The sequence below is a fragment of the Microtus oregoni genome, unplaced genomic scaffold (assembly GCF_018167655.1).
Source record: "Microtus oregoni isolate MIOR12 unplaced genomic scaffold, Mior012 000030F_ref0000283, whole genome shotgun sequence".
NCBI lineage: Eukaryota > Metazoa > Chordata > Mammalia > Rodentia > Cricetidae > Microtus > Microtus oregoni.
In genome coordinates this window covers 19019161-19044790 of record NW_024543089.1, presented here as the reverse complement: position 1 = coordinate 19044790, position 25630 = coordinate 19019161, and the positions used below count along the sequence as shown (strand labels likewise).

Here is a 25630-nt window from a genome sequence, read left to right as displayed (position 1 = left end):
GACCAGATGGTTTCATTTGTTATCCAGTTCAACTTAATCAACCTTTAAGACCCTGAAACATCTAATTTGTGAGAGAGTGCATAGGTAGAATTAGATACTTTCCTTACCACAGAGATGATGAGTCTTTGTGTTTGCAAACACAGTACGAATGCTAATGAGCCCAAATAACATACCAGGAAATGGCCTCTTCCCTGTAGATGAGAATAAAGCCCTGTTAAATTGACTCATTTTTTCCTCTCTTTTCTTTCTTTTCTCTCTCTGTGTGTAAGTTCCTTAGCATGGTGATAGGAAGCACAAAATAAAACTTTACATATGTAATGTAATTTTTTAGAGAGTAAATCCTGTGACTGCAAAGATGGGTGAGAGAGTGGAAGTGTTCCTTTGTATTTTATGCTTATACCTAAAAGCTGAAAACAATCTTATTCTGATTTTTCTTTCCTAATATAATAGTTAACAAATATTTGATTTTATGTGTTTTTTACTTGAAGTATTGTACTGTCAGCCTTGGACACTAGGAAAGAAGGAACAATGGAAGCACTGCTTTTGAATTTATAGTGCAATGCAAAAAAGAAAACAATTTACTACATGCACTAAGACACAGTTTCTATTTCATATTCTTTCCCAAAATGGCCTTATCTTTATTAAACTTCTTACTTCCTCTTCCAATTTTTATAGAATAGTCAGAATTGACTTCATTTTAAGACATGGGCTCTCTTTACATTATTCTTCTGTTTTAAACACTTTGTGATGAAATTCCTTGTCCCATTCCCTTCTCTCTGAAATTTTGAATCCTGTGATAGAAAACCTGTTTGATCAGTTTTTATATTGCCCAGCACATTGCTGTTTGATAGTCATGATCCCATGTGTGACTCTTCCAAATGAGCTCTTACCTGCCTTCACATCAATAAGCTTTACACTTCCCATTGTGAATTCCATTTCCCTTGACTCCCTGTACAAAGCCCTCCATTCCTGGCCTGTGCTTTCCATTGCAGTTTTTTTTTTTTTTTTCTAGTTTTTTCTTTACTATTTCTATTTAGTCATAAAAATGATTAATAGTTTACAAAAAAAGTACTTTAACATATACCATGTAGATATAATTTTATAGGAGAACAGGATGTCTTTACAAGGAAATAAAGAAACATCAATAAAAGAATTCTTCCATATAAAGATTTTTGAACCAAATTATTCTTTCTTGGGATACAAAAGCTTAAATAAATAAAGAGGAAATTGACAAAAAGATGGTAAGATAGAAAACCAAGAATAAAGAATTCTTCTGTATAGATGGACTGCATATAAAGATATGTGTATGGATTGAGTTATAACAAAAATCCCCAATGCGTTGTAATACAGTTAGAAACAACACTTTGCAAGCAAGTGCAATTGACCCAACATGCTCAGTCTTCAATTACATGATGAGTTACAACTGTGTTCACTTGATGATATTCACCGTTGATAAATATCGAGACAAATTTTTGACCAGATATAGCTCTTTTTCTTCTTCCCTTGTTAAAGATCCGTGCCTTTTGGTAATGTGCTACAAGTTCTTCCATGGTACTCAATTTCTACTACCCAGTGTACCAAGCAGTTGTGGGGGCCAGCCATGATAATCTAAGTCTGGGCAGGTCACCCAAAATAAGTTCTTTACTTCCATTGCAGTTTTATATAAACCATACTTGACTACTTTAAAAAAATATCTAATTGTGACTAGTTTAGTCTTATTTCAGAGTGGTTCAGACAATATCTTTTTTTAGTCAAAATGCCTTTTTCATGTATAATAGTCTGAGAAACAACCAGAAGTATGCAGTGATGTTTTCCATATTCTCAAATGCAGCTTTCCTTTCAATAGTTATATCTTTCCCCTCTAATCCTATAGGGTCTGTTCCTTCTCATGCTGTGATCAGTATCCACTTCAGTTATAGAACAATCTATTACCCTGTCTGTAATCTATCAGATAACTTTGTTTTTTACAGAGTGATGTTTTAGGGGCTTTTTAATGTCTGATTTGTAGGAACTACCTCATGATTACTGTCTTTATGAATGTATAGTATATTCACCATAAATAGCTGGACTTCATCATGGGAAATATTTTTGCACTTTAATTTTCCAGAGACAGTACATTTACTAATATAATATCTTAAACAGATTTTGCTAGTAAATATAATTTCTGTGTATTGGAGGAGTCCTGTTAACATCAGAGGTAGAAAAATAGAAAAAATTTCTCAAGTAAACAAATACCGGTTTAAGGTTGTTTAAATAAATATTTACCATTCTCTATGTTTTTTTGTTACTTAAACATTCTCATTAATCCTATTTGTGCAGTGGATATTTTGTTGTTGATTGTGTGTGTGTTTGTGTGTGTACATGTGTATGTATGTATGCTGTAGTTGAATTGTCTATACAGCCTTCTGCCGTGCCAGTACAGCCCACCTTGAATTAAAGGGTGGAGTTTGCCCATGGTTGACTGGGATCAGCCACAGAATTGCTGGAGGATGAGAAGGTCTGCTAGGGAAGGGACAGTAAGAGAGAAAATGTCTTCAGGAGGGATTTCCTGGGCTGGTGGATAAGAAAATAACATGGGCAGAGGATCAGTCAATGAACTCTGTTGCTCCTTGGATTTACCAGGTCTTTATCTCAATTTGTGACTCCTGAGTTTTTATTAGACTGTGTTGGAATGAGGCCACTTGTTTGTTTCTGCTTATTCAGCCCCAAAATAATCACAGAGAAACTGTATTATTTAAATCACTGATTGGTCCATTAGCTTTAGCTTCTTATTGGCTAACTCCTACATTTTAATTTAATCCATCTCCATTAATCTGTGCATCACCATGAGGTCGTGGCCTACGAGCAAAGTTTCAGTGCCAGCAAAATGTCTATGGTGGCTCCACGGCTTCTCTCTCTGACTCCTCCTTTCTGCCAGCATTCAGTTTAGTTTTACCTGCTTATCTAAGTTCTACTCTGCTGTAGGTCCCAAGTAGTCCTTTATTAATCAATGATATTCACAGCATACAGAGGGGAATCCCACATCAATACCGTAACAATTTTAGGTAAATGATGTGCGCGTGTGTGTGTGTGTGTGTGTGTGTGTGTGTGTACCACAGAATAAATGTAGGTTGTGTGGCATGTGAATATTCACTAAGTACCAAGTTTCATCTTCAGCCCATTCTTGGTTCTTCAGTTGGTGACACTGTTAGGGAAGGTTTAGAAGGTATAGCCTTACTACAGAAAGTAAATTGCTGGGGAATGGCTTTGAGAGTTTAAAACCCTGATCCACTTGTAGTTCCATCTCTTTACTTCAGTCTCCTATTTTATGATGAGACCTGCTCCCGCTGCCTGTCATCTAGCTGATTTTTGCCATGCCTTCCCCTCCATGATAGATTCAAAGCTCTCTAGAGCTGTAATCCCAAATAGTAAAGTGACTACTACACTTACTCTAAAAGATTTGAAATGCTTACTTTTATTTAGTAGTTCTGACATTTATCTTTATTCATCAAAAAGCTAAATAATAAATATCCTGTGATGCTGTAGTACTTTTACCCCATCATTTTTCTTCCTAAGCCCTCATTCTCATTGTTTTCAAATTACTTTATAGCTTTTTCATTTTCTTTCTTTCTTTCTTTCTTTCTTTCTTTCTTTCTTTCCTTTTTTTTTGTAAAGGAGGAGATTATATCAAATTAAATGTATACACATTTGGGAATAATGGTTTTAATTTGTCATTATTTCAAATCAAGACTGAAGGTGGCTTTCATATTACCTCAAGTTTCTTGTTTATAAATGGACTAGGCTCAGCACTTTGTTTTTGTGGTTCAGAGCTTGTTGAGATAAGAGGTTTCACAATGTATTTACTATGGATGTGTCAGAACTCAGAGTACTTAGTGGGTCATGCTTATAATGTGAAAAAGTTCCAGTCATGAGATGACAACACACATCTCTCAAATTAATGATTAAATGTTATTCCCCAGCATAGCACGTTTCAGCTCTTTGAGACATTTCTACCTTGAATTTTTCTCAAACCTTGAAGAACTTTTACAAAGAAAGAATTTTGCACTGTATATACTACTAATTACTAATTAGAGACAATAAGCCAAAGCAAAAATATAGTTCACTTACATCTTTTCAATGTATAGATCCAATCTTAAATCAGCTTGTTTATGTTAAAACTGACTACTGTGTGCTGTATGCTACCTCCCATGGCAGGGTCAGAAGAAGGAACAACTTCTAACCTGTTGTGAACTTCTAAACTGTTCAGTGTTCCTGTTTGGTTTTCAACTAAAGACTCACAGAGTTCTTTTCAGGGAGTCATCAATGGTAGTACAAGTCATTATCAATTAACCACTAATGGGCAGTTTTTATTTTTTTGATAGCTTGTTTATAACTGAGTGCAGATAGATGAAAATCAAACACAAAGGGAACTAAATTTTGCCATTAATTTTGATTTTTTTAGTGGATTATTTCTGTGCACCACAGCAGCCTTCCTAATTAGTCTTTGTATGATGAAGAAGCCAATCATGTGCTGCTTAGGGAACAAATAACACTTTTTTTTTTCCCAAAAAGTGTCAACTATGCAGATGATCACAGGGAGACAGGCTATAGTCCAACTGATGCTTCTTTTCTGTGTTTTCTTTTTGTAAACATTGATTAAGAAAACAGTGGTTGCATAATTACAAAAATCTAGTAATTAGCCAATCAGATTTGCTTCCTAGTATAGGCTATGATAAAGTTGGTTTTTTGTAGAACTTCCCGTCTTTCTCTTTTATCTTAGAGTACTTATTATGCATCAGATAACATTTTTGAACACTTTGTGAAGATACGCTATATTAGCTCTAATATCAACACTTTCAGAGATCTCCTATTATCACTAAATGGGGATGGGAGTTAAAGCCCAGAGTGTTAGATGTTGATCTAAATGATAATTCTTAGCAATTTGTCAATTTGGAAGACATTTCTACAGTCATTGTTTTTCAGTGGATACTTGGCAACAACAGTAACAACATTGAGAGAACATAGTATAAAATGTTAGTATCTTTTGTTAAGAATGGTCAGTAGAACAGCAGTTTAAAGTGAAGTCCCAAAAGAACCCATAAAAAAATTAATATGGCATCATCTCATGGTGATCTAGTGTCTATAAATCTCTACATATGTGTATATGTGTGTGGGTATATATATATTTTTTTCTGAGACAGTATTTCTCTGTGTAGTCCTGGCTTTTCTAGAGTCTGCTCTGTAGACCAGGCTGGCCTTGAACTCAAGAGTTCTGCCTGTCTCTTCCTCCCAAGTGATAGGATTAAAGGTATGTCAACCACCACCACCCATGCATAATTAGTTTGATGGTTATTCAAATCAGAACATTAAAGGGAAAGCCCACAATAATTAACTATACAAAAAGGTAAGGAGAAATCAGGAAAAAAACCCAATTGTTCATAAATTGTTACAGCTACAGTTATTATAGATGAGGGCAAAGTAACTGTGACCACACACTCATGCATGAGTATGTATATGCCCACACATACATACAATCCCCTCCATACACACAAAGAATATAAGAACTAGAGGATGGAGGAGACGCTACTGCTGTGGAATATTTGTTTACACTGTCTAAATATAAATCACTTTGATTGGATTAATAAAGAAGCTGACTGGCCAGTAGCTGAACAGTCTGGCAGGAGAACCAGACTAGGAAAATGCTGGGATGAGAAAAAGAAGAGTCTGGAGCTGCCAGCCAGACATAGGGGAGCAGGAATTGGATGAGTCATGCTAATAAAGGTACTGCCATGTGGCAGGGTGTAAATAAGTAATATGAGTTAACATAAAATGTAAGAGCTAGATAGTAATAAGCCTGAGCTATTGTGCAAGCATTTGTAATTAATATAAAGACTCTGAATGATTATGTGAGAATAGCTGTGGGATAGAAACTTCAGTCTACTTTGAAATTCTGTCTTCTGGATCTAATTACTTCCACAGCCTCTGTGATTGTCTGTATAAGAGTTGTAAAAGATCAAGGCAGTCAAAATTCTAGAGTAGCTGGGGATAGCTCTGGAGGCCTCATACCTTCCTTAGGTGCTATTAGCAGTTGAGAGCTGCTGGAATAGGGAGTGAATTCCCCTTTGACAGTGTGATTGATTACTGGTGGTGGTTTACTTATGTTCGGTGGATGATCTCAGCCCTCCACATAAGGACATGGCTCAGTGGATATAGTAGGTTATAGAAACAGGGATGATGCAAAGTTGAGAGGAAAATGTGTTGGAGAGATGTGGGAGAGAGTTGGAGGTGGAACATGAAGGATGAACATGATCAAATTAAAAAAATTCTTACTAGCTCATCATGGTCCTCATGGAACAAATAGCAAATGGGATATAATGTTTGAGAATAAAAATTGGCTTAAGATAGTAAACAGTGTAAGTTGAAATTAAATATTCAGAGTAATAAAATATATTCTAAGGTTATTCTCAAAAAAAGAAAGTGAATATGTTTAAGGTAATAAAATAAAGTGAGTCATACAAGGGTGAATGTTGAAGTACCATGAAATTAAATGTGTGAGCCATGGTGCCAGCACACACACACACACACACACACACACACACACACACACACACACGTGTATTAAAAATAAGCCAACTAGATCTAAAGCTGAATTCTGAGGAAAGCTGGATAGGAACGTCTGAGATAAAAATATGAGTTAAGAGTTTAGAATAATGGGCTAGTGCTATGAGTCAGTTTGTAGAGGCACATGCCTCCTTCCTTTCATAATGCCTTGAACTCTGGGCCAGAAACCCACATGGTAGAATGAGAGGACCAATCCCTTTTATCTTCACACATGTGCTGTGCTACACACGGTCTCACCCTCCAACCCATTTCTTCACCTAGCTAAATTTGTAATTACTCAAATCATTTTCAGATCATCAACCTATTTTCAAACAATTTTTGTTGTTTTGTTTTATATACCTACTATTTTGTTGTTGTTGACACTTTCTTGACTAGTGAACCTGAAGGCCTGTATATGGATGTTAGAGCTTTCTCAGAGTTACATTTTCATTCCCTAACATCCTATTGTGAAGTTCACACTGTCTTTGCAAAAATATTGCAGAACACATACTATTAGGGAAAGGGTATGTGTCAACATTTGTCTGTTGTAAGAATTCATGAGAAAAAAATCTTAAAATATTTTACACAGTACTAGATGCACTTTGCAAAGAAGTCTGCTGTGGATGTAGGTAAGGTGGCTGGCCATTTTAAAGGCAAGCATTAGTTAACTGGATCTTACTAAAATAAGAACATTCTGAAAATTTGCTTCTTGTAACATATTTGAAGGTAAAATTGTAAAATATTGGACAGGAAAATTCTTCAGCAAGCTGTCCATGATGTACTTGATCACTTTTCTAGTGATCTTGGCCTCCCCTCTTCCTTAGCACCTTTCTGTGATATCAGAAGCTCAAATGGTGGCTCTCATACACACCCTGCCTGGCCTAAGATATCCTTCCTAGCCACACTGATGAGCAGGTAATCTTTTCCTCTCCAAGATTTTCAGCTGGGTCTCCTTAACAAAATGACAGATAACAAGAAATAAAAGAACTGTTTTAATAAATGCAGTGTTCATCACATTAAAAAAAAAACCCGAAGCAAAAGGCATTCAGTGTGACTGTTTAGAATCAAAGGGTATGTAGCATCATCCACAATGAACAATAGTTTTGTAAAGTAATGTCAGAACAATAGAAGACAGTTTTTGTTATCCCTTGAGGGGAGACTCAGGGTTCTAAGTACATGGGATGAAACTAATGGGGTAAGGTTTGTTTGCAGATTTCTTTGTCTTCTCTGGAGTTTCCCTACTAAGAGAAAAATCTATATACTGCCCTTTTGAAAAAAGGAGGAGTACGGAGTAAACTATTCCTTTATTTGCTTTCAATTAAAAATTCCTATGTCAAAGAGTGGTTAGCCACATTGCGATTCTGACATTCATCATAGTCATAACCCCAAATCTATGTAGCAGTATTCTGAAGTGCAAACTATCAAACTTTAACACATGTGCCCATCATCTGAGAGCCACCCTGATTCAATAGGTCTAGGGGACCTGAGAACCTGCCTTAAACAAGTATTCAAGTGATTGAAAATATCTGTATACCCAAAGACAAAGTAGTGCTTATGCTGCTGATTCAAAGTCACTTTTTCTAAAAAAAATTATTTATTTTTACACAATCTTTCCTCATTATACATACCAATCCTGGTTCTCACTCTCCTCCTCCTACTCCTTCCCACCTAACCCACTCCCATCCTCTCCTTGGATAGGATAAGGCTTCCCATGGGGAATCAGCAAAGTCTATTTCATCACTTTGAGGCAGGACCAACCCCCTCCCTTATATCTAGGCTGAGCAAGGTATCCCATCAAGGATAATGGGCTCTAGAAAGCCAGTTGAAGCACTGGGAATAAATCCTTGTCCCACTGCCTGTGACCCCACACATTGCCATACTGTCACCCACATTCAGAGGGCATAGTTTGGTCCTATTCTGGTTCCCCCACTGTCAGTCTGGAGTCAGTGAGCTCCCACTAGCCCAGGTCAGCTGTTTCTGTGTGTATCCCCATCATGATCTTGATCCCTTTGCTCATATTTTGTTCCTCCCTCTCTTTGACTGGACTTTGGTATCTCAGCCCAGTGTTTCACTGTGAATCTTTGCATCTGCTTCCATCTGTTGCTGGATGAAGGTTCTATGATGACAATTAAGGTAGTCATCAATCTAATTACAGGGAAAGGTCAGTTCTCCACTATTGCTTAGAGTCTTGCTGGGTCATACTTGTGGATTCCTGGGAATTTTCTTAGTGGAATGTTTCTCTCTAGCCCTATGATGGCTCCCTAGATCAAGATATCTCTGTCCTTTTGTGATCTTGATCCTCCTGTTTCTAAGAATTGTTCAAAGGATCTGTGATCTAAGGCACAGAACCATTAGAATGGGATATAATTACTTTGAGAAATTGCTTCCTTATGTATTATTTCTTTTATATATTTATTTATTTATTTTTGTAGATATCAGGATGCCTAGAAAAAAATATGAAGACTTTATTTTTGTTAGTTATAATATGCAAGTGTACTAATTTTAATGAGGAGTTGTATGGATCAGATGAAAAGAGTGCATGTTAGTTTATTTTGTTTGAGAGAAAAACCAAGGATAGTGACATCTTTATTGACTCCTTCTCTTCCTTTTCTCCACCACCTATGCTTACATTTTACTCCCCCCATACCACACAACCAATTACATTGTAGAAAAACAACAACAAAAACAACCCTAGAAACTTTTTATAATCCTTTTCCAACACAACCTTGGGAGGGAGGAATTCTTACAGTTATGTTAAATCAATGATGGTACCGCTACACAAATTTGCCTAAAGGAAATGCATTAGAGAAGGTGCAGTAAATTAAGTCAGTATTTTCTAAAGATGTTGTCTATTTACCATCTCATTATCTGGATGTCATGACAGATTATATTGTACAAATGGATTGGATTAAAATCTTTTGAGTGTAATATTTTATTTTTTTCCAGCTTTAAGTTGTATTTCTTTGAGCAAGTTACATCTCTGATCCTTTTACTCTTCCTAGTTTGTCCTTTTACTCTTCCTAGTTTGTCCTTAGAAACATCTAATAGATTCAGGGCATTTTGCAAGAAAAATACCCAAGTGATTTTCAACTTTCTGATTTGTATCGGAATAAATAAGAACTGTAGTTGTAACTTTTATTCTACCTGGCTATGTTTTTCATTATTTAAGTTTTGGTTCTTCTATAATGCATTTGATAGTGCAACCTATATCCTTTGAGTTTACTGCTTAAAAGCACCGGAGGAAGTCATACTGTGTCTCACCTGGCTACCTTATATGTACACAATGTGGGTTAACATAATATATTTCCCTCCCAGGCACTCTGCGTCCCAGATATTTTGCTTTATACCTGGACTTGTGTTATGACCTTTCAGAAGCTGCCTCTCCCAGTGTCCTTTTGCACTGTAGTGGTCACATAAAGTGCGCAAATATAAACTCCACCAAACTGTCATTTCCGTAGCCAGACAACAGCATGACTTTTGACAAAGGACTCTCTGGCTTCATCTATATAGTGGCTATGTATAGGACAGAACTGATGAGAGGGTAAAATCATTTCCTTTAAAATTATATCTTCCTTCATTATTACTCCATAATTATCTAGCTTTATGCATGTGTATTGCAAGAGACCATGCTGCATTATGCCCAAAGTGATTGCATTGTTGTACACATTGTGGATACAGAATCAATATTTCATAAAACTATTCTAAGGCACTATCTGATGGATGGTTCAGCACTTGCCCTCTCAATCATAAAGTTCAAACTCAGTTGCTATAGTGTTCATAAAATCACTTCCAACAATAACTGAGAATTCATAATGATATTTATAGTCACTGTATTTTGTCAGTTACATCTTGAGTACAATTTGTCTATCTCCCTACAACCTCAGAAGACAACTTGATAAAATATATCAGAAAAATCATAGATGATGAGACTGAACTGAAGTCGGCAAAATGACAGAAAGATGACTTATTTAAAGAAATGAGAACTATTAGAAAATAGAAAAACTAGTAGAGTTGAGAATAATCAAATCTGAGAACTGGGTGTGAGGGGTCAGCATGTTCTAATTAATATGGTAAAGCATGTCAGTGTGAATGCTTTGCAGGTGTGAGTACTGGATAACACTGGGGCTCTGGTTGCAGGATGCTTGCACAGTTCAGTCCACAGAATAGGCAGTATGCCGTTCTTACTGCAGTGGAGATTATCTTCCTAGTGACCTCTAACAACCCCAGGAAAAATACCTTGCAGTCTCTTCTTAAAACTTCAGAAGGCTGATGTAATGATTTACCCATTATCTGTGACTTGTGTACTGTGCTGAAATTTTGTTTGAAATAAATTAGCTTAACTTCTCGATATTTTAGTTTATGATTATTTATGGTACATTTTATATAGCTATAACGTGAGCATGTATTCTGAAAGGAACATACCTTTCTAAAAAGATCAATACCTGTAATATATCTTAGTGTCGTTAAAGATCTGACCACATGACTAAATTGTATGCTAGCAAGTAAAGTTTCTTTTACTCATAATAGATGCTAGGTAGCATTTGCAAACAATACTTGTTTACAAACAGTGTGATTTCATTAATTCCTTGATTATAGTAATTTAATAGATTAATGTTGAAAGTAATTTATATTTGAAAATAATATTATGAGTAGGACTCACCAGACACTTTCCTTTTGCTGGTCTAAATTTTTTTTATTATTATTCTGTCTTGAAGAGTAAAATCAATATTGTTTAGCATGTCAACTGTGGGTCTCAATAATGTATATATGTTCTTGGAGAATGGGAAAGGTAAACTGATATATAAGCAGAAACTATATTCATTTATGGATGCTCACATACCATACATAGTATTTGCGATACCTAGGTTAGAGAAAAAAATGGAATCTATTTTAAACAATAATGCACCTTTATTTCTATGTACAAATCAAAACTTTCCTGGAATGAGGCATATCTAAACAAGAGAGGCTCTGACCTGGCATGTAGTGTGTGAAACACACTTATTACTTTTTACTTGTAAACTCACATAACCTCCTAAATTACTTATTGCTCTCCAAGGGTCTACTTTCCTGTTGGTGTCTCTAAACTATAAACTTACAGTTCTTGTGCCTTTTGTCTCTCTTTTATTGTCACTTCCAATCTGTCAGGAAATTTAGCTGATTCTACCTCAGCAGGATTGCTGGAATATTGTTCTTTTCATCGTTAGCACTGGCTTTTATTGCTTCCTCTCTGAATTGCTCTGGCTGCTTTCTCTTCCCACTACAGAAGACCTTGGTGATATGATAGATGCCTCTTTTGAACACTGTGCTCTTTGGAAGACGTCTGTCTGTTCTAATCACACACATGTTTCCAGAGATAACTTTGTACCTCCATAAAGAAGGGAACATACTCTCTATTTTGAAACAGTTTCCCATGATTTTGATACCTTACAATGTTTGGGAATATTGACATGTACAATAATTGGTGAGGCAGTTTGAGCGATTGCTTGACCGCTGGGGCCTCAGTTTATTTGCTCTATTTACACATTCAATTTCGTGCCTACTGACAGTGTGACCATACCTGTAAAAGCTGAAAATGGTCTGCTGTTCTTTAAATGTGCAATGTCCTTCATAAGTTCCTGAAGACCCAAGTTCATGGTGCTGTTTCTCAAGATTTTGGAACTCCTAGGAAATGGAGCTTCTGGAGGAAGTGGATTGTTGGTGGTAGTGTTTGATGTTTTATAACCTGCCTGCTTCCTGTTCTGTTTCCCCTCCCTGGTTAAGTATGAAATGTGACAAGCCTCTTCCTGCTGTCCATACTTTTTTCCACCAAAATGAAGTGTGCCCCCTCCAACCATAAACCTGACTATTGCTTTCTCTCTTGGTTGCTTCTAGTTAGAGAGTTGTGACTGAATTAAGGAAAGTAACAAATACTTGGTTTATTATATAGGTATTGTATCTTGTACAGTTGCTTGGGAACCAAGCTGTTGAAAATTTCTTGATTGTTAAGAATCCTGAAGTCAGTATAGCATTTTTGTTTTTTTGTTTTTTTTTTTAACTTTAAGCTTTTGTTAAGATTGCTAATTTCTCATGTGCAAACTTTGTTTCCTGTACTCCTCTAGGCTTTATGTGGTGTTGTTTTTATTTATTTCCAGTGCTTAGCATCTGTTTTATTCCAATTTTTGTCTTTTCTAATCTATTTCAACTTCAAAATATCACTTTTTGTTACTAAAATATTTCTAATATTATTATACTTGATGTTTTTATTTGAACCTTAATTGTTTGATATTTACCAATAAAGACTTGTGAGGTAGATGCTGGGGTGAAAACCTGCTAGTTCAGAGAAGCAAATAAAACACCTGGCTGGCCTTTCTTCCCTGCAGATATCCTAGAAAGAGCCTTCCCTCCTATATTATCTCAAAGAAAACTTCTCAAACTTTATGTCCCTCCCTTCTATTTCTTCTGTGTCTATTTTCCCCTTACTTCCTCTAGCTCTCTGAGGTTTCTGTAGGCAGAGATGGCTCATTTGTTTCCCGACTGCTCATATCCAAATAATCTCACAGAAACTTTATTAATTGCAACACTGTTTGGCCTTTTAGCTCAGGCTTCTTATTAACTAACTCTTACAACTTAAATTAACCCATTTATGTTAATCTGTGTATTACAATGAGCCTGTGGCCTACTAGAAAGTTTCTAGGGCATCTATCTACTTTGACTCTGCTTACTTTCTCTTTGTATGTCTCTTCAGATTTCCCACTTGGTTTTGCTCTGCTGAGGCATTGGCCAAAACAGCTTTATTCATTAACCAATGGTAGTAAAACATATTCACAGCATACAGAAGGGAATCCCACATCAGTTTTCCTGTCACCTGGCTGCATGCTCAGCCTTTTAACCTATAGCTGGCTTTAGTTAATCTTGTTTATAGTATTCAAGAAGAATGCACTTGGATTGATGGTGTGTAGTATGTTTGAGCCACACCATAGGTAAATGCAAGTTTTTTTTTTAATTTCTGTAAATAATGCAATGTTTTTGGTTCACACTGGGATCAAATATTCTGCAATGAAAGATATTATACATGGTCTCAGAATTTATATATGGTTTTAAAATTATTCTCCTGTTATTTTGTCTTCCCTCCCATATATACACATTCTCTCTCTCTCTCTCTCTCTCTCTCTCTCTCTCTCTTTCTCTTTCTGTCTCTCTGTGGTGTGTGTTTGTATTATCTGTTTGCCAATATTTAACCTAAAGGTTTCACATTCTTCTTAGAATTAAGTGATAGTATTCTTATTTTCAGGCTGAATCTGTGATTGAATGCTAATATTTTTATTTCACAGTTAATGATTATTCTCTTACAGACCTTTTCTTTACTTTGAGTCTTTTAATACTTTGGATTGCTTTTAACTAGCTTAAAATGTATAATGTATTCTCGATTTTCAAAAATACATTTTAAGGGTATGAGGTAGTTAATGAAGTGTCTTGGACATCATTTTCATCAAGGAGATCCTACAGACAAGATAGAAATTTTAGTATTTTATAATCATTTTCAGATGTTGATTAGTTTTTTCTCTATATTTTTGAGCAGTAACAACTCTGAATTTTCAAGTAATAATTGGCATCCATTTTTTAAGCATCTATAACATCTGAGGTCCTAGATTCTTCAGATATCTAAAAATGCAAATACAACAGTTTGGAAAAGTAAATACAAGACTTACATCCTATTTTGATTTTACTACTGAATGTTTACAGAGAATTTGAAGCAGCTTTTCTTTTATGATTGTGGATCATGATATCTTTCATTGATTTAGCTATGCTCTTTATGCAATTAAACTTAAAAGGCTAAAATGGGCACAGAATACCAGAGTGCCACGTTGATTCTGTCCTGTCTGTGGAGTTCCGGCTCCCTCTTTTGGAAAGCCAAAGTATGTCATTTAGACCAAGAGTAAATAGTTTTCACATATCAATTCTTTTTCTTTTTCCCTGAGCATGAAAAAGTAAAATCCTATTTTTGGCTTTCTGAGGTTCCCCACTACTTTGAGAGATTATGGTATTAATGCAGACATATAGCCTGAGCTCACAAGTGCACATGGACATGTCTTTCAGATGGAGAACTCCATCCACTTGATGTTGGAACCCAGGCAATATTTTTATTTTTTCAAATAACTTTCATTTTTATTTTAAGAGAAGTAATTGCTTATTGCTTTTTTAATCATTAAGTAAAATTTATAATGTCTATTAAAAACATTTAACTAGTAACATTTAACCTAGTAACAGGGAAGGCAAAGAAAACAATCATCAGAAGCTTGGCTTCCCACTACCCAGCAGCTTTTGAAACATTTGTGGTTATTCATCCTACATTATCACCAAACATTCTTAAATCTGTTTTTCCTTACCCCTCTTCTCTCTGTATTTATATGTTATTCAGGTTTAACTACAAAGGATGAAGGTAAAGTAAGTCATATTTAGAGAAGTAAAAACTCTTAAAATCATCAAAATAAGACTGCTATAAATAGAGTAAAATTATAAATACTTGTAAAAAGAAAGTATTTACAAGAGTCTGTAACTGGTTTTTCTGTTTGTGTCTAACTTCTCTTTGGTGATTCTCATCTATTTTCTTCATCTTCGTATATTATTTTCAGAACTTATTCAAAAGTAGACATTATTATGAGACTGAAAGTATTATGTTACTCTACAAAAACTAAATTTAATATAACAATAATGAAAGTGTGTGAATATTTTGAGGCATGTTTGTGAATTACTTTTGATTTTGAATATATTGTCTTAGAATATACATTATAATGTTATGTAGTAATACAAATAGAAGACTGTATAGCTAATGCTGTTTTTGCCTTTGTCAATGACAAGGTCTTTGACATTTTCATATTTGTATCACAGTAGATTTACTGTATCATCATGCTAACTGTGGTTAGTTTGTGAGGGCCAATTAATTCTGTGTCATTGACGGATGTCCCATTTATAAGCAGTCATGGGCACTTGTTTGAAGAGCTAACGCTAATGAAACAATGATTTGTAATGTTTTGCATTGGTGATTATAGACAGTGTATAACAATTCTCCATTGTTATGAATGCACGTACTAGTTCTTCAAGCAAATGTTTGATAAATAAGACTGAAATCACCAGTAATTCTTAAAACTTTCTAATGGGAAAATAGATAATTTTTCTATGGACAGTTTAGGTAAATAATTGATTGACACTAAAAACAATTGTAAGCTGAGCTTAAAATTCTATTCTGTGTCTTGTAGGAACCTCTACAATCTTACTAAACTAGTTTCTCAGCTGAACAGCAGCATTTATTATTAGTTTCTGTGATACAAACTCATATTTAAACCAATGTTTGCATCAATGGTATGTCTGGTTTCTAAAGAATTAGTTTTCTGTTTCCAAAGAGTTTTGGCTATTTCAGTCTCCCATGGGTTTTTCTGAACCTAAACAATTTGGTCTCTCTCCCATCTCCTGTCTCCCTCTGCACAGCATTTCCGGGTTTTCTGTTCTTGCTCATCTAATTTTGTAACTGACTCCATTGTCTTCTTTTGTCCATATTGCTATCAGTACTTCTTCTTTGTGAGTCCAAACTGTGCAACCTTTCCTTGACTTGCTTTAGTAATGAGTTTTTCTGTGTTTAAGCAGGGTTGCTTCTACAATCCAGTGTTTTGCTGAGGTACATGAGTCTCCATTCTCTGGCTTTTCTGCTGAGCATTTATGTTTATTTTAAGTATCCGTCATACACTTTACAGAATAATCATTGAAATTCTGTTGAAAGAATATACATACATCTTAAAACTTGAACTTTGAAGACATGTGGTTTGAAGATGCTTTCTTCAAATCGAACATATTTTTGTGATTATTTTTGGCAAGACAGCTGATTCTGAATACATATGTAATCACATGTAGGAAAGTGTATATAGAAACTATAGATTTTGTGAGCTACTTTATTTTCACAGACTGGTGGCTTTCTTGTGTTTCTCATTCTGTACCTAAGAAGAAGATGGTATTTTTATCAAATTAAGCAACATTCATGGCTTATAGGTTAAAATGCTTTACTTTATGATATACTTCACTCACTCATTCCGTTCTTTCAGATTCTTTTAGGTCTGATTGCTAGGCCTACATTACATGAAGAAGAAAAAAAAAAACTAGTGTTATAAGCTTTGTATTCTCTAAATTACAGTATTTTCCTTTCAGGGGTGCTGGAAGATTACTTTGAAAAGAGACATTATTTGCTAAAACATTGAATTAAAATTTATAAATTAATTGAAAAATAAAAAAATGAAAAAAAATCATTCCATTTCAGTAGTAGTAGTAATTCATTTTGAAGATGTCAAACATCTTCAGAAGGAGTTCTGTGACATATTGGAATCTTTATACACTTTTTTAAAATGTATTGTTGTGATTGGTGTAATAAAATGCCAGATGGCCAGTAGCTTGTCAAGAGATGTAGCAGGGCCTTCTGCTAGAGAGAGAGAACTCTGGGAAGAAGGCGTGGATTTACTAGCCAGCCACAAAACAAACAAACAAAAACAAACAAAAAAAACATGAGGTGCAAGATGAAAGAAGGGTTAAAAATCATGAGACAAAATGTAGATTAATATGTAAAGATTAATTTAAGTTACAAGAGCTAATGGGGAAAGCCTAAGTTAAGGCCTAGCTTTCATAATTGATAATATGTCTCTGTGTCATTATTTGGGAAAAAGCTCGTGGCTCCAAAAAATCCAACTACAGCATATAGAAAAGAAGATTAAGACATTATTTTTTTAAAGTTAGATAGGATAGAGTTCATTGTAACACCAAAACCATCAAGAAGTCTTATGAACTCTTATGAATCTATGACCTCTTGCTGGGACATACTTTGTTAAATAAATGATGTAAAATATAAGCACCAAACATCTCTGAATCAACACAAAGAACTTTAGCAATTTATATGAAATTAATTTGGGTTTATGTGAAATTATATTTTTTTATTGTTTAAGACACTTAAATTTTTAGAATTAGTGTATGTATACAAATAGAAAAATTTTAAATTATTTTTAAAATATATGAAACAAAGTTAAAATACAAAAAAATACTTCAAATTTCAAAGAAAAATACATTATATTATTTGGAAAAATGAATTCATTTGTAGGGTATTGGAAATATATTCCACAATGCACCGGTGTTAGTTTTCTATTCTCTATTACCATTTATCTTTAAGAAAAAATAAAAGTTGATTATCTCATCTTACCTTTTGTTTTTCCTGTTTCATATTTGGCTTCCCTGAAGTGACTGAAATCCACAGAACCTAGAACTGTGTTGAAGGGCAACAGAGAAGTTAGTGGTGGGGATTAGAGTCAGGGCTCAGAAATCATAATTTGTGGTGTTTCTTACGTGATTTCTGACTCTTTATCTAGGACAGAAAAGTCCTTGAGGAGACATGTATAATTGACTAGCATTTTCCTACTGCATTGAGCCCCAAAAGTTTCCCAGTCAAAACAGGTCCACACATCTAAATCATTCTTGTTAAAGATGACTTCTCTTATTGCTACAATTGGATGTATAAGAGAGTACACAAAAATAAAAATAAAAAAAATTCTTTTTAAGTTCTTCTATAAATGATCATATGTGTCTAGACTGTTAGACTCTATAAATCTGTCTCCTCACTGCATTTTTAGAAATGCTTCAATGTACGACTAAGCATTTTTGTCTTTGTATTATTGTACTCCAAGTATCTAATTGTTTTATGATCTTTTAGTCTTTAGTCTATCCCTGTGTTTATAATATATTAAATGTGATTATAAAAGTCTGAAGAACTGAAAGCTTTCTTCTATTGTCCTCTAGAAATGCGCAATTTTTAAAAGTAGAAGTGTCTTTTCTTTAGTTTTTTGCTCTAAAGTATATAGGCATCTAGTTTTTGTTTTCTTTTTTAATGACTTTCTTTTAATCATATGCATGTGTGTATGTTTCTGTGTACTGGTATGTACATGTAACGGCGTAAACGAATGCAGACAGATTGTAAAAATATATATAGCTTTAATGGCGAAATAGACTTACAGAACCACTGTTCCTGCGGAGACCAGGAAAGCAGAAAGGGACCACTGGGAGCATGCTCGCCAAATTTATAGGCCAACATTAGCCCGAGGCGAACACGCCCCCTAAGGGGCGGGACTTATCCCTACATGTACAGATGCATTCAGAAGCCCATAAAGACCAGAAGAGGGGCTAGGATCCCCTGGAGCTGAATTACCCCTTGGTTATTGAGATCCAAACTATGAGCCCCTGGAAGAACTGCTAGGATTAATCCCTGAACCATCTCTCAGTCCCCAACTTCTATTTGTTTATAGCTTTAATGAAAAAAAAGAGGAAGAAGTTACAGTTTTTGACTACTTAGGTGGTTATTATTCTTGCTTACGTTTAATAAAAAAATTCACTTTTGCCAGGTATGCCCCCAACTAATTATAAAAGTTTGTATTGTTTATAGCAAAATACATACTGTCCAGCCTTTCATGCATTAAACATTTACATTTAAACTGAAGCTTTATTGAATACTACAGATAAGTATTGGTAAATGTCGACATTATTGTTAATCTCTTCAAATTTAACGGTGTGATTTCTTTTCCTCCTTTTTCCCCCTTACTAATATTGCTGTTCACTTCAACCATCAAAATATAGCAACAACATTACATTTGCCCCTTGTAAATCAGCGTACCCTAAAGAGTCAAATAAAAAGTGATGGAAAGAATATTTTAGAGAAAATGACACAGGGAATTTATGTTTAGTAATTTGAACAGACCTCAGTAAGAAAGGTTTCAAGTAAATAACTGTATCATGATGATCGTTGTATTGATCAGGGCTACTTCTTATCCTCATTGTTACACCTCCACTGCCCGAGTCCATTGTTAAAGGGTCACTTCAGTTCTTCACTGTATTTTATAACCATTTAGAAAATGTATATAAAAATCAATTGACAAGAGGTCATCAGGTGTTCTCAAATTGCATCTTAAAACATGTAGTTATTGTTTCCCACTATATGAAACATTTCTTTCCTTTCTCACATTATACCTATACATGTTTCTCAATCCTTGTTTATATAAAACTACTTATAGTTCTCATTTCCCAAATGCCACTTGTACCTAGCAAAAACAGACTTTCTACAGAAGATAAGAGAAATAATGACAGTATTTAAATCATTATTTTGAGACTTAAATTTGTAGAGGATTATAAGAGTGCTTAGGATTTGGAATTCCTATCATTAACTAATTTTTTTAGTAGTCATTAGGTACTCTTCAAGATTCTAGTCTGTATTTATTAAATAAGTAATTAAATATTTTCTTAACGTATAATTCTTAAAATTCCTACTCAGTAGATGGTCTTTGCAGTTCCTCTGCATTTTTTTTTCTGGAGGTTGAATCATTTCATTTCCCTTCTTTACACTTTGAATTTTATTTCAATGAAATAGTACTTAGAGTGATTGCCTAAGAATCAGATTCATTCTTCAATTGGTGCAGTTTATTACCAAATAGACTTTTATACTGATACTTGATGAAAGATTTCCAAAAAACTTCAACTCATCTTCGTAACCTTCTTCTCTCTCACTTCTGAACGTGTGTCTTAGATTTTGTTTTGCCACCGTACCATATTATAGCACTGTTTACATAATATATTTCCAGCATTCACTGCACATGGATGAATCTCTTTGAAACTCATTTTTTCAATAATGCAAACTCACGGATTTCCTTACCTTTTCATGACTTTTTTCTTTGATTTCTATATTGATCTTTCAATACCTTGGATGTTTAAATCCTTTATTTTAATATTATAAGTAATTCATTTGTTTCCTAGCCTAAGACACCTAAGTCAATCTTTACTCAATTAAAACAGCTTAACATTGTTCCTTTTCTTTTGGCTTAGGTGTAGTTATTCTTACTTGCTCAGGAATGCCATTTTCAATACCAGCTTCCTCAATCTCAAATAATGCATTTGGATTTTCTCTTTATTTAGTAACCTCCCTTCTTTTACAAGGTTTTTGTTCAGGTAATACACTTGAAAATAGCAAACACTTTATTAGTTCTGCTTAGTTGTTTCTTTATTTCTATGATATTTGTCTCAGTGATGGGGAAAATAGTTCTAATAAATTTTATTCATATTAAAAGACTGGGGGACTTAAAGGAGGAATAGTACTTGTTTTTATAGGAATGAAACACCTTTTTTTTCTCAATCATTCTAAATAAGGACCTGCCTTTAGGAGATACAACTACTGCTCTCCACCCAATTTTCTTTGACAGAATTCTGTGGTTTCTTTCTGCCCATGTCACAGAGATCAATGCTTATGTCCATATTCTTGGTCCTAAGCCAAAGGCAAAGTAATTGAATATTTCGCCTTAAAAATAGTCTGTTCTTGTCCTATATGGGAGTACCCCTCATCTTAAAATTTGGTATAACTTTTTCTTAATAGTGATTAGTTTCTTATTACAGATATTTTTATTGCTAATATTCTTCATCTTTAAAAATGTTCTCTTTTAATCGCCTTTTTTTTTTGTTAGAGAAGTCTTTTCACTACTTGATTTCAAATTCTTATGGATTCAAATTGGACAATCTTTTGTCCTTTTCTTTCTTTTTAATTGGAGAAAGAAAATATTTTCTTTGAATTGTGATAGTGTGTTCCTAAATAAACAATTCCGTTCTCTTTTATCTTATTATTTTATATATGTTGTACAAAGTTTAAATAGTAAGAGCTAGTGAGACTTTATCAAAAAAGTATTGCTTTTGTGGCTCAACTATGAAGAAGGCTGTTTTCTTTCCTTCCTTTGTATAGTACCTACTATTGCATAACACAAGACATAGGGGTTTAGTCTAATCATTTAATTTCTCTATTCCACTTCTCTCAATCCTATATCTCTTTGTAGATACAAAGGACAAAATATGGATATTTATTTATGTCCATATATGGTTTATATAAAGTTATTTAATTAATTGAAATTTATGAACTAAGTTGAGAAACAAAGATGGAGGTCTCTAAAACATGATTGTTGTTATCAAGATAAAACTATTAATAAACTAGTTTTTTTTTAAAAAAAATAGCAATGTTTATTTAGTACTTGAAGCTCAGTTATTTATTTAGTTCTCAAGGAAGATCTGTATACAAATGGTGTAATATCATTTATAGCCCAAATACAACCCAAGTTTGTAAATATTACCAAAGGAGTTTTCACAATTTTATAAAAATTTATCCATGAAGTTGTTATTTATATACAAGGGACCTTGATTATTCACCGTTGCATTATTAGTTCTTAATTGATTCCGCATGTAGTCAAGTAGGGAGAACGTTATCCATCACAATTGCATTAGTCATTTGTGGCTATCTTTGTATACCTAGCCTTTTTTTATATACAGAAATGCAGATTTAAAGTTCACAATGAAATGTATTCAAATATAAGAATATATTTCAGATTTTTTTTACCCTTTCAATTAGAAAATTCAGAATATGATGGCTTGATGAATATGGTACCACAAACTTGGAATTTCATCAGCCTGGAGACCAAGGCAGAAGTGTAAAATCAAGGTCAAAGTGGGTTACAAAGTGAGACTTTATCTCAAAACCCAAAATAAAATAAGATAATGTATTTCCTCCAGTAAATACTTTTTTTTTTTTTTTTTTGTGATTGGCTTGGTGGGATATATGCTGATCCCAGCTCTTCAGAAAAGACAGAGGTAGGTGAATCACTGTGATAACTGAGGATAACTTGTTTTACATAGCAAGCTCTAGGTTATCCAGAGCTAAAGAAAGACACCCTAAGTCAACAACAAAACAAAACAACAACAAGAATAAACCAAAAACCTCTTAACCTCTTTTCATATTTTTGACATGAATGTGTATGTCTGTAATAAGGAGGCTGCTTTTTGTTTTCCTGGTTGCCCAGACTCCCGAAATAATCATACAGAAACTATATTATTTAAATCATTACTTTGCCCATTAGCTCTAGCTTCTTATTTGCTAACTCTTACATCTTAATTTAACCCATCTCCATTAATCTGTGCATCACTACGAGGTCATGGCCTACCAGGAAAGTTTCAGCACATCTGTCTCCGGCTGCAGCTCAATGCTTCTCCTGACTCCACCTTTTTCCTCCCATTATTTAGTTTTCTTTTTCCCACCTAGCTCGCTTCTACCCTATCAGGCAAAGCCAGTATCTTTATTAACAAATGCTATTCAAAGCATACAAAGGGAAATCCCACATCACCTCCCCTTTTCTGTTTAAATATAAAAGAAGGTTTTAACTTTAACAGAGAAAAATTACATACAGCAAAACACCTGTCAAGCAAGAATTGCAGTTATAATATTTATATCTACTTTATCTTTTATTATAACTAAGGAAAACTATAACTATAAAGACAGGGCTTTTATTATATTATATTATACTATATTATATAAATATTATATTATTTTGGGGCTGAGCAGCCTGGAACCAACAAAATCTGTGTGTGTGTGTGTGTGTGTGTGTGTGTATGTGTGTGTGTGTTTGTAGCTGTGTGACTGTGTCATACCTATGGAGGTTAGAGGTGAGCTTGAGAAATCTGATCTCATTCTACCATGTAGGTCCTTCTTGATAGTCTATGATGTTGCTATCTGCATTGTGACAGGTCCTTTGAACTTATCTCAGGGTTTATGTCCATTTGAATATTCAGACATATTAATGAGTAGTACTGACAAGTATAATACATGTTTGGCTGTATTTACTGTGAGATAAAAGTATTTTCATACTACTTGGTAGTTTATAGGACAACCCCAGGCAACACTGGATTCCTCCTGGGATTTCTACAATTAGCATAAGTCAGCTACTAAATGGTTAACAGTTTGCAAATTATCAGCCTGTTCCCTGTGACATATCTTATGTGATGGGTAGACATGATATATATGTTCATTATGTTTATGTATAAGTCTGAGATAGTATCATTTTCCTCGGTTGCTGTCTCCTAGTTGGATTTATCATAATACTCCTAATTGGTTTCTGAGAATAAAGACATTCTGAAGAGGCACTGAAAGTGAAGGGTTCTCCCTGGACACTTTGTGTTAGTAAGAAAAACACAAGGAAGTCGTTAGAAAGTTGTTACATATAAACTATAACTTTTCAGGTTTAGGGGAAAGCTGTGCTCATCATATTATATGTACATTTCTATGAAAGGAAAATGAAACAGAAAGTTGAAGTTATTTACAATAAAATGTGTCCCTACTGATACATGTTACGGAAAGAAGAAACAGTACATTTGAGGAAAATAATTCATTCAGGGGAGGAATTAATCCTCTTTGTCAGATGTGTCTATTGGTTATACCCTAATGACAAGCTTGGGAGTTTTCCTCTTACCACTTCACAAATTCTGGCAGAAAGTTCGGGATTTCCAGGATGAAGACAAATGATGTATCACTGACAACGCTAAAGATATTGAGTACCATGTTTTCACTGCTTCCTTAATTTCCAAGCCTTCCAAAGATGAAAATGCAGGCCTAGTTGACTGCCGATTATTCAGTGGTTTGGCACCATTGTGGTGGGGTGGTGAGTTTGGAAATATCCATTTTTATATAGCATTCAGTAGGGTTGTCTGATTTATAGTTTCCTCGAAGGTGATTCTCAGAAATACCAAAAGAAATGGTGTTAGCCAAAGATAGCTGATCTGAGCTATTGGGAGCTCACAGACTCTGAACTGACTGCTGGGGATTCTACATGGGACTGACTGAACTAAGTCCTCTGAATGTGGGTGACCATTATGTGGCTTGATCTGTTGCAGGGGGTAATGCATGGCAGTGGGATCAGGACTTATCATGGGTGTATTTACTGGCTTTTTGGAGCCCATTCCCTATGGTGGGATGGATACCTTTCTCTACCTTGATGTGGGGCTTGGTCCTGCTTCAACTTAGTATACCAGGTTTTCTTGACTCCCCAAGGGAGGTCTTACCCCCTCTTAGGAGTGGATGGTGTGGGAGGTGGTGGAATTGGGGGAAGTAGGAGGAGGAGAAGGGGCAGGAAGGGAAACTAGGTCTGGTATGTAAAATGAAAAAAAAAAAATAAAACAACAACAATATCTGTAACATGAGGGCCAGCTCATTGGGGTTTCTGTCCTTCCCAGTTCCCACAACTGGCAAGTCTCAAAGAAAATCACACAGAGAGTCTCCATAAGTTATAAAACTGATTGGCCCATTAGCTCAGGCTTCTTATTAGCTCTTATTACTTATTTTAATCCATCATTCTGATATATGTTAGCCACATGGCTTGGTAACTTTTTTCAGCGGTACAGGTCACATCTTGCTTCTTCTGTGGTCTGGGCAGGACTAGGGAGGAATGAGCTTCCTCCTTCCCAGCATTCTCCTGTTCTCATTGCCCCACCTCTACTTCCTGTCTGGTTGACTCACCTATACTTCCTGCCTGGCCAATCAGCATTTATTTAAAACATGATTGACAGAAAACAGACAATTCTCCCACACCAAACAACAAAAACAAATGGTGTCAACATCAGTGACTAAATCATTGTATTCTTTCTGTAACTGAACACAGTGTATAGGAGCAGGGATAGTGTGTCTGTTCCTTCTGTCACTTAGAACTCATTGGCTTCTGATGATATTTATGTATACAGGAAAGTCAGCAAAATAATGTTCCAAAATGATGTTTTGTTCTGTTCACACAGCAAAAAGGATAGATATATTAGAAAGAGGTTCATATAATATAAACTTATACATAACTTTAATGATCATATAGTAATAGCAGATGAACAAAGAATTTAAATATGTTCTTATGGATACACATCTGGGAACTCACCTGAATTTTTAACTCATTTGATCTCCTGCATCCGGCAGTGCTCTTTAACTATGTCCTCCACTATGTTTTGTGGGGCTATTTTAAATCAGTGCCATCTCATTTTCTTTTTAGGTCGTCATTACCAGTAAAAGTGGTGAGATTTTGTATCGCATTTCACCGTGGGCCAAGTATGTGGTTCGTGAAAGTGACAATGTGAATTATGATTGGATACACTGGGATCCAGATGACACATATAAAGTGAGAAAAGCAGATTTTAAATAATTACTTATTTCAGTATT

At 34.7% G+C, this 25630-nt stretch overlaps 1 protein-coding gene across 1 annotated transcript in view; it reads left to right on the top strand.

The window, feature by feature from the left end:
* The window catches only part of Gbe1 (1,4-alpha-glucan branching enzyme 1), a 247403-nt gene that overhangs the window by 86775 nt on the left and 134998 nt on the right, over positions 1–25630 (top strand). The window contains exon 4 of the mRNA XM_041678667.1: positions 25464–25589. Coding sequence (XP_041534601.1) covers positions 25464–25589 — 126 coding nt within the window. The remainder of the gene's footprint in view (positions 1–25463; positions 25590–25630) is intronic.